Here is an 18,192-nt window from a genome sequence, read left to right on the forward strand (position 1 = left end):
ATGCTCCTCCAAGACCCCACAAACACACTGGGTCTCATTTATCAAAGTAGAAAAAGGGAAAAAATGGACTCGGCTCATTCTGTTGCCATAGCAACGCATCAAAATGCAACTTCACGTTCCCAGTGCAGTATGGGAGAATGAAATAAGGATCCAATTGGCTGCTATTGATAAATGAGCTCTACTGACTTCACTTAACACAAAACCTACTACTGTACACTTTATGTTGTTCTTGTATTAAAGCAGTGCCTTGAGAAGAGTTAGACAAGGTCCATGACGTAGGTTGTTGTCTGCTTCGAGTCCCACCTCTTCACCTATGGCTACCAGCTCCTTGGAAGGTGGGCCCAAAGCAGAAAACCATTCCACATGACTTTCAATGGCTTTTTAAAACAAACCTATAAACTTCTGAAATAAATAACTGTCTCTGTAGAACTAATCCTAAATAAAACTTTCTGAAAGCTGGCTGACAGAACCAGTCGCTGGCTACTGTGCATGTGCGGCCATGCCCATGCTCCTCCTCCATTGTGCTTGTGGGGCCGAGATCATTAGGAACATGCGCAGTAGCAATTTTTACCAACTTAAAAAACCAACTGGTTAAACAGAGGAGGCAGCGGTGGTCTTACCAGGCTCGGCACCGAGCTCGCTGATATAATACAGATGCTGTGACTCCTACTGTATTTTGCCTGAGGAAGCGGGATGTATGGCCCGTGAAACGCGTTGCATGTTTTTTGGAGTTCCGAATAAATTGTTGAATCGCAGTCCTTGCCTGTGTCTGTTTGGAGGGGGTAAGACCACCGCTGCCTCCTCTGTTTAACCAGTTGGTTTTTTAAGTTAATTTATTACTTTTTATTCTTTTGGCGCCTCTGTATCTTGTACACTACTTTTAGCCACAGCCCCTAAACGAGCATGCAGATCAGGTGCTCTGACTGCAGTCAGACTGGATTAGCTGCATGCTTGCAGGACTGCCAGGCAACTGGTATTGTCTAAAAGGAAACATCCATATTCCTCTCAGTTAAGGTTCCCTTTAAAATGTACCCCATAAGCATAGATGCGTCCCTCGCCATTCTCCCGCAGCCCTCCATTTTGCGGTAATCAGCTCCGGTAACAGGCTCAGTGACATCAGCCTGGGTCTTCTGCGCATGCGCAGAAGGTCCACGCATGCGCAGAACTTCTGCGCATGCGCAGAAGACCCCAGCTGATTCAGACTGAGCCGACTGAGCCAGTTACCAGGGCTGATTACCGTTAAATGGAGGGTAACGGGGGGGGGGGGGGGGGGCGGCGAGGGACTCATCCATGCTTATGGGGCTGGAGGAAGCCCCGGGTAAGTAAAATAAAATTGGATTTCACCATCTCTGGGTCACTTTAAGTTTTCCTTTAAGGCCCACCTTACGCTTGCAGGTTAAACCTGCGTTGTATTACCCTATTTTACCGCAAGGGGCAACAAAAGCAATGAAAGTCTATGGAGACTTTCACTCCTTTTGTGGTCCATTGCGCTGGACTGAAAGTATCTGAGGCTGCAACACATTACTGTTTGGGGTAATGGAAGTCTATGGGTAGTAAATGTAACCTCCGGAGTGCGGTGTGTCACAGAGTGCATGCACAGATCGACAGTAATCCCAGTGACATACTTCCTGCCCAGCAGGGTGTATGTCAATTTACGGGGGTAGCGCTGTGCATATGATCCTGTCAGCACACTCTGCCACAGTGTCATATGAGTGTCGTTTTTTGCGCTGCAGTGCAATGTGGCAGGAGCATCGCATTGCACCGCAACCCAAACATCAAATGTAAAACCGGCCTAAGCCATTTATTGCATCTACCTCATTGACGGAACTTTCTTTTTTTTTTTTTCTCCTCAAACCAGAGTTTACAGTATCCCTGAGCTGAAGCTCTGGTTCAAAAAAGGAAATAGCTACCTAAGAAGAAGAAAGCCTCTGGATCCTACAGAGTCTTCTTGAGTCTTTCTTGCTCCTGTCACTGCTTGCCTGGACCCGTCAAGAAGATCCTGGGCATGCTCCTCTTCAAGTACAAGTGCGGCTGTGCTGTACTTGTGCGAGTATGGCCACTCCTGCACAGTAGCATGGAGTAGCTTGTGCATGAGTGTCTCTGGCTTACTGTGTAGGCGCGGTCGTACTCATGAAGGCACAGTACTAGTGCTTGAAGAGGGGCATGGCCATGGTCAGATTTCTGACAAACCTTTCTCAGAAACCTTTGGGGGTCTGGGAGAGACAACGGGGGATGAGAGGACACCGCTGGAAGTTTCTACAGGATCCAGGGGCTTCCCTCTTCTTAGATAAGTATTTCCTTTTTGACCCCAGCTTCAGCTCGGTATACTTAAAGCCTAAAACTGAGATAAATTCAGGCACATAAAAATATATTTAGAAGGAGCAAATCAGTGGGCATAAGAATACTGCCTTTTAATATTAGTTTTATGTGTATATCAGTACTAATGATGCAGTCACATGTGGGTTGATTCACAAAACTTATCTCATTAACCACTTCCCTACCACGCTATGTTTTGCTGATCGGTGCTGCGTGGGCTCTCCAGCCCGCAGCACCGATCAGATAGCAGCCAGGCCGATCAGACTTCCCCCCTTTTTTCCCCACTAGGGGGATGTCCTGCTGGGGGGGTCTGATCGCCGCCGGCTGCTTGCGCTTGCGGGGGGGGGCTCTTCAAAGCCCCCCTCCGCAGCGCTTCCTGGCCTCCTTCCCCTTCCCTCCCTCTCCCTCCCCCTGTGAGCGGCGCAGGACGGATTTCCGTCCTGCGCCTGATGGGATAGGCTTTAGCCTATCAGATGCCGGTGATCCCCGGCCAATCAGAGGCCGGGGATCACCGATCTCCTCTACGGCGCTGCTGCGCAGCAGCGCCGTATACATGTAAACACCGGGGAAGATCTTCCCCGTGTGTTTACATTTACCCTGCGAGCCGCCGATCGGCTCGCAGGGTGTTCACGGAGACACCCTCCGGGAACTGACATGGAACGGCCGCTCATACGAGCGGCCGTTTCCATGGTATACACTTCTGGATTCAGGGGCGTGTATATACGCTCCGAGAATCCGGAAGTGGTTAATTATCTCTTCTCATCAGTTTTAACTCTTGATTTAACTCTGTGATATAAATCCAGGCCTGAATCTTGTTAAGACTCACCAATGTTCTACTATCGTCATTACCGTTGTAAATATTGTTTTGTTTTCATCTGGCACCCAATTCACAACAATATTACGATATTTTCTTCATTGGCTTCACCCATCACCTACTTTTCCTTGCACCCCTATTTTATGCATGTGTTTGCTACTGCTTATAGTAGTTTTGCACCTGTTTATCTTGTGTAGTTTTGCCACAGCTTATAGTTTAGCTAGCATGGGATTAAAAAAAGTAAATCATTTTTACATTTCCTTTTTAGTTTTTCAGTGAGTTTGCTACTCTGAGAGTGAAAACTTGGATAACCATGTATTGTTTAGTGAGCAGAGTTCTACAAGAACTCCTAAAAAGCCTTAATGCATTCCCCTCTTTACTTTGCTCCGTCACCTTCGGGTTTTAGGACACGTCTTTATGAAGCCAAGAAACAAACAAAATAAGAAAAGACCAGCTGTCCACAGTTTCATTGTTCCTGTGACTTGGAGAGGCAGTGCCTGTTGCTAAGAGGTGCTCATCTCAAAGCTATGCTGGATAAAACCTTGAAGAGCTGTTCTTGTGCATTTATTAAGTTTGCTTGGGAAATGCTTAGAACACAAAGAATGCCGTAATGGAGACAAGCACGGCTGCATTTAGCATCTATCTTTGCTATACCCTCTAAGATGCCAAGCGGCAACATATTTTTTTTGTATCATTATATAACTATTCTTAAGTTAAAATGCAGTGAGCATTACTTGCTATCAGGCCAGACCTAGATGCTATCTATCTCTTCCTGGATGTCAGAGTGATGAATGAACTGCAGAACTTTTCCTTGTGTTCTAGCTAAATATTTTATATTGAGGAGCTCAAAGACCTTGGGGAAATTTCCAGACAAAGGTATGTTTTATGGGCATACGTCAGGACTGTTTAAAAATGAAACTCCCAGTTATAACGCTGATCCTTACACACTTTTAATATAGGCTACGTTCACAGTGGCCTGTGTGCTTCCTGTGAGCAGGAATGTATGAAACGGATTGGGATAGTAGCAGCACATGGTATGCGTGTATTGTGTTGGGTACAGCATAGCATCGTCAATGAAAAGTATGCTTCTTATTTACTGTTCCCACCACGTTTTGTGGCAATGCACTGCATGCCATGCATTGTAGGGATGCTTATTCGGATTCTGTGGAAATTAAATGTCCCTATATCCATTCGGAAATCTGCATTTCCGAACAGAACTTGGGAATCTGAAGGTGGATTTCTATGGGAACACCATATTATCCCCAAAATAGTAATTTTAGCCCAATCCCAAAACTCTAAAGCATTGGACGAATCAGAGAATGAAGAGTCAACTCGGAAGTATGCCAATCAGAGAATACAAAAAATGCCCCCAAAAAAGACTACTCGGAAATTGAAATTCGGAATTGTAAATTGGAAATCCACGGAATTGCTAATAGGCAATGGTGGAAGTCGGAATATTGGCATTCCGTATGTCTGACCATCCCTAGTGCATTATGATGCCCAATGGTGGTCAAAGGCAACAGTGGGCCACTGTGCAAAATAAATGAAGGGGCCACTTGTAAGTGTCCATAATCATATCAGATTATGGTTGGATACAGATAATGTTGATAACATAAACATGAATCTAGGTTACATTCTGTAGGCACTGCATTAATGTAGCACACATTTCATACTTGTGTATGGCTGGGCCACCAGCTAATATCACTGGGTTTCAGAGAGAAGTACACAGAGAAGAGCCTACGGTATAATCATGTCCTAACTGTGGTGCAGCTGCATGGGCCCTACAGGGAATGGGGCCCCTGTGCGGCTGCATGGCCTGCAGGGACCTATGATGCCACAAGCTGTTATACTGAAACACACCCGCAGCACTCTGGATATCACATAAGTGGTGCTTTTCAGTGCCATGAGCCGCATTACAAAGTGGCTGTTACATTGCACCACACCACTGTGAACGTAGCCTTATAGTTGCCAAGGTACATCAACAAACCTCCCAGTTTCAGAGGAGAAAGAAGGACAATGTTTAGTGTAAAAACTTTTGGCAAAAGACGCAGCCCTTACACACAGGGGCGTAACTAGAAATCACTGGGCCCCCATGCAAAATTTTAGATGGGGCCCCCTCCCCCCGCACACTGAATACAAATGTTTGTCTACAAAACTTTGTATGATTAGTTATCAGTGACTGAGCAGATGCAGTCATTAGAACAATTGTGCAGAGAGCAGAAAGTTTTTTCTCTCCTTGCCCTTTGCTGTCATTCTCTCAGTATGGGGCCCCCTGTGGCTTCTGGGCCCCCCTGCAGATGCATCTCATGCAGGGTCTATTGTTACGCCCCTGCTTACACACCTCCAGCCAGCCTCTACCACACATTAAGTTATGCATACTATAAATAATTAATGAGAATAATATATATTTTCTGCTTCTTTCTGTTATTATTACTTTATTTCTAATAGTGGAATTAACGACACAATTCCCCGGACGGTCGATCATCAGATTAATTTATGATGATCGACTGGAAATGTACATTTGGGCTTACTAATGGAAGTAAAGCTGATAACCAATTTGATCAGATGAATGGAACTGATTTGTTCTTTGGATCAATCCCATCAAACTGATCAGAACGATTAGCAGTTTTACTTCTGTTAGTCGTCAAGCAGCTCCTGCTACCCATAGTACTAATTACCCGGGGCTTCCTCCAGCCCCTGGCAGCCACTGTGTTCCTCGTCCGTAGCTCCGCTGGTCCCTGTTCCCTGACGGTGCACAGGATGACCTCCAGGTCATCCTCTACTGTGCCTGCATGAGCGCCGCTGTCAATCACCTCCATGTGGTCTGGAATGTACTGCACAGGCGCAGTAGTTGTTCTCCTGCGCAGGCATTGTAGAGGACAACCTGGAGGTCGTCTGGCACACCATCAGGGAACATGGGCCAGCGGCACTGCGGCAAGGCACATTGCAGGCTGCCAGGGGTTGGAGGAAGCCCCAGGTAAGTAGTAGTATGGGTAGCAGGAGTTGCTTGATGACTCCTTTAAGAAATTTTGAAGATAATAAAAAAAAGTAATTCAGACCATGGACATAATTTTTAGCACAGTATGAATAATCCTTTTAGTAGATAAGTACATTAATTTTAATATAGATCTTTAATAGCAATAGCCAATGAGATGCTTATAATTTTGAATAAATGCTAAATTTACGTTCATTTTATGCAAATTTATGCAGCTGGGAATTGGACCAGCCAAACACTGTAGCTGATTATTGTGATTGCTCCAATTTCAAGCTGTATAAAATTCCCATTACATCAACTCTAAATTATTACCACCTCATTGACCATCTGTAGTCACTCTGTGCATCAGGAGGCACAAATGAGCAGAGCCAGATCATTTACAAGGCCACTTAGGTAGGTTCAAAAGGTCAGAAGAGAGTGTATGGGCCTAGTTTATGTTACACCCAAACAAAAAAGCCAGGTAGTCATCAAGGGTAGGCCAACAATTGTTGCTTGCCCAGGGCCCTATTTCCCTTTCATCCATCTCTGTAAAGGAGGCAAAAAGAGGGACAGGAGATTTGATTTACAAAAAGAGTGCTATACCAAGGGGTGTAACAATTGAAGCAGGTAAAAAGGGTACAGCCATAGGTGGCAGTGTTAAAAGCCATGATTAGTGAATATGCCCCTGGGCTAAGGTTAGGCACCACTGGGGGGGGGGGGGGGGTAAGTCAGCCACCACTGAGAATAAAGGGGTTAGACATTGGTAAAGGGAGGGTTCTGTGTAAAAGTACGCTTAGGTCATTGTAAAATATCGAAAAAAATGACCAATATTTTACTATCATAATTATCTCCTGCGTCCTTTTTACAAAGATTGATGATTTTTAATGGAGGCGCTAAGTAGAATAAAATATGTTAAAATCAGATTAAAAAGAAGGTAGAGGTGGACTTACCTCCCCAGAAAGACTTGAACAGTCAATATTCAGTAAAAAAATCATTAAATGATAAAACTCTAAAAATGCAACGCGTTTCACGGGCTACAACCGGCTTCTTTGGCCAATAAACAGGAGTAGCTATACATTAAATCCTAGCTGGCAAAAGCACCTCCGGAGTGGGTTCGGGTCCAATCTCCCCACCTGCTGTTACTGTGGTTGTCATAGTGGTAACGCACCTTTGAGAGAACCTTTTCATATGATAGAAAAACTAAATTCACTGTACTACTATACTACTCTATTTTGTGCTCTTGATTGTTTTTGTATCTTTTTACCATGAGTCTTTTTTTACATCTATGCTGTAACCATGACCCCTGCACAGGGGTAGAGGGCAAGACTTACGGCCCTGCTCCTCTTCACTTATCATGTACAGCAGAATTAAGAAAACTGCAATTCCTTTTAATATCACTTGATTTTAGAAATGATTGATCACAGCTTCATTTCCTTGCTGTTCATTAGTTCATCAGCACCCATCCTATGCATTCAACTATTTGAATTTTTCTTAAAGTTTTTCTGTTATCTCTTCTGAAAAAAAAAAAGAGCCAGTCAGGAAAAAGTATCTTTGCGGTCCATTTATTAACAATTTACTCAGTGACTGATGAACAACCACCAAGGAGGCCTCCGCTGCGAGTCTCACACTGCGCCCAAGATGGCACAACATGGATTAGGTTCGTTAGGCAACGCTCTTCATAGAGACCTTGGCACAGCTGCAGATCTGAACTTGATAAATAATTCATAGTTAGCTTTGCAACTTTCAAATGAGACGATTCAGATTGAAAATGTGACCTGCAATATTATGTTTCTAGCAGGATCTTAATAGGAAATACAAACTGATGCCGGCCGCCGCTTGTTACCGCAGCATGTCACCTCTGCATTAGTGCAAATGAACATTTATCTGAGCTGTTGAGTCTAAAAGGAGGTGATATGAGAATAAATTCTGGAATATGCTGTACTCGTCTAGACATTCATCAATGTCGTTCCATTCTCCTTCACGCTAAGCAGCATCAGATTTATAAAATTAAAGAGGGGAAGAAAAAAAAACTCTGTTTTATATTGAGCTCCTTTTTGATGATAAATCTGAGCCTCGTATTGTCTGCCGCCGCTACGCGTTTTGTGTACTGGACTGAATTTAAAATTACTTTCCTGCAGTAATACAGAGTGTCAGGCCATAAAACTTCTTCTGAGGCTGCAAGTTTTCTGTCTCATGCATAGTATGCTACCTGAAAGAGTTATATGGCAAAGTCCCTGGCATCCGGCACTGGTGGGGATTGCCTGAAGCTGGATACGTGTGCTTGGCCGGAAAAAAGCACAAACCTCCCCTCGTGCATCTGAAAATACTTACCAAGCCTCCAGCTCTGTCTTCTACTCTTCCTGTAGCTCCTAGTGGTTTTCTGACATCCTCTGTGTATGGCTCCCCGCGTGTCAACTGTGTCGTGTCAACACACATTGGATAACATGACACGCTGGGAGCCATGCATGGGCACTCTAAAGCCGAAGGTAGTGTCAGGAAGAGTAGAAATCTGCACATGGAAGCTTGATAACTTGCCAAGGGAGGGTCAGAATTGCCAATTTCTGCTTCCGCGGCAAATCCACTTTCCGCCATTGTCGATTACCGCTACTGATTTCCGCATTCCGACGCAGATTTTTGCTGAAATTTCAGGCGACTTTAACATTGATTTTTTTCAAAAAGTACAAGGTCTTTTTGAAAGATTTTTTTGTCCTCTCGTTTCCACTCTTCTTCTTAACATACCATGAATTTGGTGTTTCTAGCACCTGTGGGGGCTTTGCTATTGATCTCTAAAGTCGGCGGCATACTGCATATCGGTAATGCAGATTTTCTGCATTTTACATTACAGTTAATGGCCGCCGACTTTAGGGGTTAATAGCAAAGCCCCCATAGGTGCTAGAGAAAAAGACAACCCCTATATACCTGTATCTATCTGTAATAAACAGAATTTGCTACAAGACAAAATATAGATATCCAAAACAAATTTTATTCAGCCAACTTACATATTTAAAAACATTTAAAACCAAGGCCAGCCATCAATTTAGCCACAGAAGGCCCCAAATGACATTAAATAAATGAGGTAGCACCAATGTTTAATAATAATTGACCAATACGGTCACAAAGATCGTGTGACCTCAAATAACTGCAATCAAAATATAGATATATATACAGTGTTGTTAAAAAAATCTGTAGAAAAATATAATCACAATAATTAGAGAAATACACTGTATTGCAGATTACTTATGAGGGCACACAATCCCAAAATAAAGTCTATCTAGCCCAATAACAATGAGTCGCTGTAAAGTGCTTAGTGCATGGTGCAAATACTAATTAGTGAATAAGAATCCAATCTCAAACGTTATGGATAATGACGGGGAAGGTAAAAGTCTAGAAACACACTTTTATCAATAACATATATATTGCAATGAAAGTGCCCTGGAACATTAAAGTGCTAGCTAGTAGCCTGATAAATGACATCATAATATATAAACTAGCGTGAAACCAAAGCGTTAGAGTGGAAAAATAAGATTAGGGGAGTGAGAGAATGGAAAGGATAAGATGTAAGGATGAGAAAGACAAGGTGGCTGGTTACGCAGAGACCCAAAGAGGGAAGAAGGATGGTGCTTACCAGAATAATGAAGTTTAAGGGCTAAGTGATGGCTGCCCGAGCACTCCTGTGCCCGTCCCTTATGCAGCTTCGGCGGAACTAGTCGGACGGGCACAGAAGTGCTCGGGCAGCCATCACTTAGCCCTTATACTTCATTATTCTGGTAAGCACCATCTGGTAAGCACCATCCTTCTTCCCTCTTTGGGTCTCTGCGTAATCAGCCACCTTGTCTTTCTCATCCTTACATCTTATCCTTTCCATTCTCTCACTCCCCTAATCTTATTTTTCCACTCTAACGCTTTGGTTTCACGCTAGTTTATATATTATGATGTCATTTATCAGGCTACTAGCTAGCACTTTAATGTTCCAGGGCACTTTCGTTGCAATATATATGTTATTGATAAAAGTGTGTTTCTAGACTTTTACCTTCCCCGTCACTATCCATAACTTTTGAGATTGGATTCTTATTCACTAATTAGTATTTGCACCATGCACTAAGCACTTTACAGCGACTCATTGTTATTGGGCTAGATAGACTTTATTTTTGGATTGTGTGCCCTCATAAGTAATCTGCAATACAGTGTATTTCTCTAATTATTGTGATTATATTTTTCTACAGATTTTTTTAACAACACTGTATATATATCTATATTTTGATTGCAGTTATTTGAGGTCACACGATCTTTGTGACCATATTGGTCAATTATTATTAAACATTGGTGCTACCTCATTTATTTAATGTTATTTGGGGCCTTCTGTGGCTAAATTGATGGCTGGCCTTGGTTTTAAATGTTTTTAAATATGTAAGTTGGCTGAATAAAATTTGTTTTGGATATCTATATTTTGTCTTGTAGCAAATTCTGTTTATTACAGATAGATACAGGTATATAGGGGTTGTCTTTTTCTCTTTTTGTATATATAGTCTAAATCAGGTCTAACGACCTACTTCCCCCCCATATATATATATATATATGCTGTAATAGCAAATTGATTGCTTCAATATGCGTGCTTGTTTTTCTTTTAAGTTTTCCCATAGGTGCTAGAAACATCAAATTTTCAGGGTTTGTTAAGCAGAAGAGTGGGAACAAGAGAAAAAAAATATTTCAAAAAGACCTTGTAGTTTTTGAGAAAATTAATGTTAAAGTCGGCGGAAATTTCTGCAAAAATGTATCTGATTTCCGCAAAAATCCGCCTACTGCCCTTTTATTACCGATTTCTGAATTCCAATGCAGAAATGCAATTTCCGATCAGAAATGCGGAATCTGAACGAGCATCCCTAAGTATTTTCTACCCTTCAAATCCCTAAAGCACTATCCCCATTTTTTTTATTTTTCTATTTAGTAGAACTGAAGTCAAGAAAAAAAGTCTGACAATTTCCTTTGGAGAGGGAAGTCTCTGAATCCTATTGAGCCTTCCATGTCCCTTCGCTCCAGCGCTGTCACCCGCACTGGTCTAATACGCCTTTAGTAACCTTCGGAAGGCTTTATGCTTTACATATGAAACCAGTAAAAGTGATTAACTCAAGTATAAGCCTAGTTTGGGAAATGCAGCAGCTACTGGGGATTTTCAACATGTGAGATGCCACTAGAAGGTTCCATAGAGATGAAACGCTACAGCAGGCAGGACTGAAGAGAAATCCTGGTGGCACTGACAGGTAAGTCACTTCCGTAAGCATGCTTCACTGGTGCGCCCTCAAAACTCTGCAACTAGAGGTTGGCGCCTCTTGTGCCTTGGCCCAGCTTGGGGGTAGGAGGATGTTTGGATGGCTGCATACCCCTGCACTACATTTTTAGATGGTTGCAGGACCTCTTGTGCAGGTGACTCGCAAGGCTGCTTTTTTTTAACACAATAGGTAATGTTTCAAAGTAGTGTATTAAAGAGGAACTCCAGTGAAAATAATGTAATTAAAAAGTGCTTAATTTTTACAATAATTATGTATAAATGATTTAGTCAGTGTTTGCCCATTGTAAAATCTTTCCTCTCCCTGATTTACATTCTGACATTTATCACATGGTGGGATTTTTACTGCTGGCAAGTGATGTCAGTGGAAGGAGATGCTGCTTGCTTTTTTGGCATTTGCGATTTCCCTCAAAACCCCCGCACTGTGATGTCAGAACCATGGTTGGTCCTGACATCACACTGTGGGAGGAGTTTCACCACAATATAAGCCATACAGACCCCCTGTTGATCCGGTCATGAAAAGGAAAAGATTTCTCATGGGAAAGGGGGTATCAGCTACTGATTGGGATAAAGTTCAATTCTTGGTCACGGTTTATATTTAAAGAGCAAATTACACTACATGTTTCGGACTATGGCCTTTCATCACATGTCTGATGAGGGGCCATAGCCTGAAACATGTTGTGTAAATCCCTGTGGATCACACTGCTGTGAAGCATCCTTGTGTGCTACCTCCATTATTGTGTTTTTCTTGGTGACTGTACCTGGAATGGTGTACTAGTTGTGAATCGATCTGAACAACCTTCCTCAAGTGCTCAGTTTTAGTCAAGACCTGATTTATACTATAAGTGCCCCTGGCCTAGACCAAATTTCTTGTTGCTCCCCTTCCATGTGTCACCGCTCCTTTGGAACTCTCTACCACAGCCTATCCATCATCCTCCAAGCCTGGAAATTTTAAATGTACCCACAAGACACACCTTTTCAGAAAAGCTTATAGATTGCTATAGCTAGAATTTAAAGCTCACTGCCTCATCTGCTAACCCCTTTGTCTACTACCCCAGTGTGTCAACCCCACTACCCCCTAGATTGCAAGCTCGCAAGGGCAGGAACTTCCCCCTTATTTTGTTTCCTGTTTGTGTGCAATTTATGAAATGAACAATGATCAGTACTGGTGATGTTATTCAAACTACACATCGCTGGTATGTATTGGTATTGAGTCACTGGTTGTCCTGATTGTACAGTACGTTAAACTGCTCATGAATCTTTGCTCCCCATTGTTGTATGTTTTGCATGTTGTACAGTGCTATGGAATATGTTGGCACTCTACAAATAAAAATAATAAAAGTAATGTGCAGCAGCAACATCATTCCATGCAAACCCCCCTCATCCATGTGCAACATGAACAGCTGCCACTCTTTTCAATGTATAGCTCTCTTAAAGAGAACCTGTACTGAGTAAAAATATTTAAAATAAACACATGAGGTAACTTCCAATGAACATTACATAGTTGCCTTGCCATCGGTTCCTCTCAGAAGCTCACCATTTTCTTCTGACAATAATCCCTTCCAGTTCTGACAATATTTTGTCAGATCTGAAATATATCAGTTGCTGTCAGTAAAATATCAGTTGCTGTCAGTTATAGCTGAGAGGAAAACTGATGTACCAGGTAATGTTCATGTTTCCCTATGGCTCAAGTGGGCGATGTTACAGTTTAACTGTGTGCTGACCAGAAAGCTGTTATGGGTAATGGCCATTTGCAAAATGGAAGACGGAAAATTCCCTTGATCTCAGTGAACAAAAAGGACACGGGACAGGAGAAAGACCCTGAGGAGTAGACTACATGGAAGGTAAGTATGACTTGTGTATGCTTATTTTGACTTTTAATTTTCAGTACAGGTTTTCTTTAAGCATTAACACTCCTCTTCTATGTGTTCCCCACAGCCTCCTTCTCCCTGTCCAGATGCCTTGCTTCCATCTCTAGCCACCTTCTAGTGCTGTAGCTGCCCAAGGCGTGTGCCTTTTTTTGCCTTCCCAAATATTTGACCGTGGGTTAGGTTAGTCTCAGAGAAACATTAAGTTACAAGAAGAGTGTTGAGAACGGGAAGGCAAATAGTCTTTTAATAACAATAATATTTCTATAGTGCTTTTCTCCCAAAGGACTCAAAGCACTTAGGCTCTCTCAGATTCAGTGATTGGTAATAGGATGAAGTAATAACACAACAAAAATTATATTTCTGCAAATGCCAAACTGAACAGGTGGGTTTTCAGTCTGGATTTAAACACGTCCAGAGATGGAGCTGTCCTGATCTGCTGAGGTAAGGAGTTCCATAACGTGGGAGCAGCATGACAGAAGGCTCTGGGACCAGGTGGACTCTGGGTATGACTAGATTATTAGAACCTGTGGATCTGAGATTGCTGGGATTGCTACGCAGCTGCAACATTTCTTTCATGTATCCAGGGCCCACATTATGTTGGGATTTAAATGTCAGGTTATTTTACAGGTTATTGATAGATACTCTTTAACCACAATACCCAAGGCTGAGAAATGGCACTGAAATCTAACCTATGCATACGCAATATTTAATGCTATTGTTATTTTCAGTAAAGGTCTACCGAAACAACAGCATCAACAATAATAGTAGTAATAATAGTAACCATAATAAAGACATTAGTATGACCATCATCACATCTGTAACTGAAATAGCAATTTGAATGGACTGACCCTTTAATATTGAAACTGTATTCACCTTTTTTCCCTTTTTTTGCATGATATTTTAGAAAATATCCATTCATGTCTAAGAAGGCTTTGTAGCTTGAGAATTTGACCTTTACAATAAAAAATGTTCAGTTGTGCAGATGGCCAGAAATGGTTCCTTTTCATATTTTAATTTGCCTCATAAAATAGGCATCCATGTATAGAGCAATATGGAGAAGCTGCATTGTTATGTGTAAACAGATTACCACCCATCGGGATACCTGCTGGCTTGATATTACACTAATAGCTGTAGACTCCTTGATACCTGGGGGTGTTTTCCATCTCTATGAGAATTCTATCAACTTAATAGAAGCAGACTGATGAACTAATGCATTGTGGATAACTTCACTAAGAAACAAATAAATGTTCTGCGCAGTAGTGATTAGCTGGGCATTGCAAGACGGGAAAAATAAAAAAGAATTGTTTAAAGGAGTACTATAGGCAATATGAAAATAAGCAATACATGGGCATAATATCAATTTATGTGCATTTAATAGCTCTTTTTTAAAAGTACACCAGAAGCGGAACAAAACTGATGAGATAAACAATTGTATATATCCTCCTATTTCTAAAAATCTTTCTTGTCTTAGATATTTTATGTTTAAATATTTACAAAGTACATTTAATGTTTCCTGACTTGCGTCATGAAGTGAAAAAACGAATCGCTCTGGAAAAGCGCTTGCAAAAGCGCTTAAAAAAGTGCTTTATAAAAAATCGCAATTGCGGGTAAGCGCCAGGAGGTGCTAAAAAAGATCACCCACAATTGCAAACTGCTGATGTCAGCGATTGCGATTTTGGATGAACTGGGCCTCACTGAATTCTTTCCATGTTCTACACTAGCTGGCCAGAAAGCCAATGCAATTATCAAACTTGATTGGACTGAGACTGTTACAAATATGACCACGGCAGCCATGCCTTGCTAATCAGCTCCAAAGGGAATAGTCATTAAGAGAATGGAGGATTGTGAATTGTCATTCCCCAAGACAAGATAGGCAACTGTAGATTTTGCAGGTTTCCTGTCCAATGGATGATCGCGCACAACTGAGTGGCAATAGTGCAAGTAATCATGTACTGTATTTGGAATAACAATACGTTTTCAGTTAAAATGGACCTAAACTACTGCACAGGACAGAAGAAAAACATAGAAAAATTTCCCCTGTACGTCTTTAGAGAGTTGTCTGATTCCTTCTCACCTGTGATTAATCGCCACCATTTGATCTCTCAGCTGGCTGCCATGGCTGTCAGTTGGCTGCCAAGGCAGAGCAGTTAATTTGTACGCACAGGATGTTAACCCTATGTTTCCTTCCATGAAAGGAGGAAGAATTGTTTTTCTTTAAAGGTTATTATGCTGTTGCTTATCCTTTAGAGCAGAGAGGAAGTTTTAAGTTAAGGTCCGCTTTAAACGGAGGCACTTTTCTAACCACTGCTTTATATCAATGGATAGAATAAGTGGCTTAACCAATTCAAAATCACAGATAACCTCCCCGAAAAAACAAAGTTACACTGCTAAACACCCTTGAGGCCTGGAACCCACTACAAAACACTATCAATAATCGCAATCGCAAGCGTTTTGTATGAGCAGTTTGTAAGCGATTTCATGAGTGTCTTAGGAAGCAATTTTAGAAAGTGTAAACAATTTGCCAGCGGTTGTGTAGCGATTAGTGTTTTCAAGTCTGATTGATCCTTTCATTTATTTTTAATTTTGTTACAGTGTACATTAACTTTAAAACGCTAGCAAAATCGCTCTGTGCAAGTTTTGATGAGCGATTACGCCAGCGTTTATATACTTTACATTGAAGCGCTAACGCTTAGAAAATGCTGCATGTCCTGCGCTTGCGATTTTGGGAATCGCAAACGCTCGCTCCAGTGGAAGTTGGCACATCCGTTAATATTAGCTGAGCGTTTTTGGAAATCGCTAGGGTTTTCAAGCGCTCCCAAAATTCTCTGAGAAGCGCTCTTGTGGGTTCCAGCCCTTATACTACAATCAGTAATTGATAATGTGTTAGTACTTTTCAAGATGTTCTATTTAAATAATGTTGACTTATTATTACTAATCAGTATTGATTGCCACACCCCCTATTTGTGAAGATTTACTGATCATATTGTTGCCACTTTCCACCGAATACACAAGAAGATTTATGTGACACTATTATGAATACTGTACAACATGCCTTTGGTGTTTATTTAACTAGAAGCACTAAAACCATCTCCAGGTTAATTGTATCCACAATGCCAAAATCACACACAGCAAATATGCACATGGAAAAAAAACAGCAACACAAATGCAATAAAACAAGTTAGACTTTTGAAGGTAGTAAAACAGTATAGAATTAACCTATCAAAGCATATGCTTTTGAGATGTGAAAGAAACCAGAAGAAAACCACACAAACATTAGGAAAACGCACACACGCTCCATGCAGTGTCGGCAATATACTATAGCAGAAATGCAATGAGTAGCAGTCAATACTCTCTATTTGCACTTAAGACTTCCAGTCGTGAGACTTTGCTTTATTTTATTTCTCTTGCACTCTGGTTGATTAGATGTTTCTAAACAGAGAAACAGATAACTACTATAAACTATTCACCTCCAACCCACCCCACACCAAAGACTTAACTCAAGGTGTTTATTATCGGGACAAAAAGTAGATCACTTTCATATCAAAACACCATAAATGTTACACTCACCATTTATTATCAAGATGTACTCTGCACTGTTTTTACCAATGGAGTTGGTGGCTTCGCATCGATATGTTCCATTATCTGTTTTATTTAGGAATGTTATTGTTAGTTCCCGACCATTCACCACCATCCTTTCAGGATCTGGAAGATCTCCCCCATCTTTAGTCCATAATACTGGCTCCGGCCTGTAAAAAAAGAGAAAGTAACTTAACATAATAGCCAGGACCACTAAAATGAAAGAGAAAGTCAACCATCTAAATGTTCTAAATTCTAAATCGGTTTCCCGGGCTATGCTCTCATAATTTTAACAGTTTGATCCTAGAACAATTCCTGGAATCCTTGGCATCCAATCAGATACTCTGTATCTAATTCTCTTGCCTCAAATATGTATGCCAATAGATGACCACTTAATAGCTCTACCCTCATTGCTGCTCATCACAGCACATCACATGCTGGAGCAAACATTTGCTGGAGGTCTCAGTGTTTTGTAGGTACACCTGGGCTTCTGAGACACATTCATAAAAATGATAACCAAGTATACTGTAAATAGCTTACAAAAGTTATATTATTTTAACACTAGTTGACCTAAGCCCGTTTAAAAACGAGCTATAGTTCTGTCACATCGGCGCCACCGCAGCAGGACAGTCCCCATGCGCACACACCTGTTCGCCGTGAGTGCACACCCATCCGGCACTCGCACACCCCCTGTCCGCCACGTGCGCGTTCACACGCCCGGCCCCCTGGACCCATCCTCCCCCTGTCCCAATGGCTGTTGGTGCTGCACATGCACAGTAGCGCAAACGCATGGGCACAGGGACAGGAGACGCAGAGACACAGGGACATTTTTACATAGGATTGCTAATCACTATGATTGTCATCATCATCATCAGAAGGGAAAACAAAAGAAAACAAAAAAAGGATAATAACCCACTATAAGCTATGGAAGAATGTATCTTCCAATCAAAAATCTTTTCTTGACCAAATAGGATGCGTTATTTATCTGCCAAGATTTGCTACTAGGATGATTCAGACTGGCCCCCTCCATGTAAATGCAGTTTAAAAGCACTCTAATCATTATTTTAAATACAGTTCACACATCAAGCTGGAAATATGAGGCTGGAGTTTATTCATTAGCCCTGGCTCATTTGTCCAGCAGCTGCTTCGATGGTGAACATATTGCTCAAAGGACAGCTTGCTTAAATCAAAAGCTGCTGGATGTGTTTCACTTCGTACAGTTATGCCTCAAAATGATTCATTGTTAAGATGACCCAATGCACGTTCATAGTCTTCATGCAAAAATATTCCCAAGATGGGCAGAGATCACACATGATGAAGAGCGAGGAAAGTACTGTAGGACATTTATTTTGTCTTA

General features: G+C 41.7%; 1 protein-coding gene across 2 annotated transcripts in view; it reads right to left on the reverse strand.

Moving 5' to 3' along the window:
* The window catches only part of CADM2 (cell adhesion molecule 2), a 311,372-nt gene that overhangs the window by 167,108 nt on the left and 126,072 nt on the right, over positions 1 to 18,192 (reverse strand). For both annotated transcript variants that reach the window (XM_068270493.1, XM_068270492.1), the window contains exon 5: positions 16,827 to 17,005. In XM_068270493.1, coding sequence (XP_068126594.1) covers positions 16,827 to 17,005 — 179 coding nt within the window. The remainder of the gene's footprint in view (positions 1 to 16,826; positions 17,006 to 18,192) is intronic.

This window comes from Hyperolius riggenbachi, chromosome 2 (genome assembly GCF_040937935.1).
Source record: "Hyperolius riggenbachi isolate aHypRig1 chromosome 2, aHypRig1.pri, whole genome shotgun sequence".
NCBI classification, from domain to species: Eukaryota; Metazoa; Chordata; class Amphibia; order Anura; family Hyperoliidae; genus Hyperolius; species Hyperolius riggenbachi.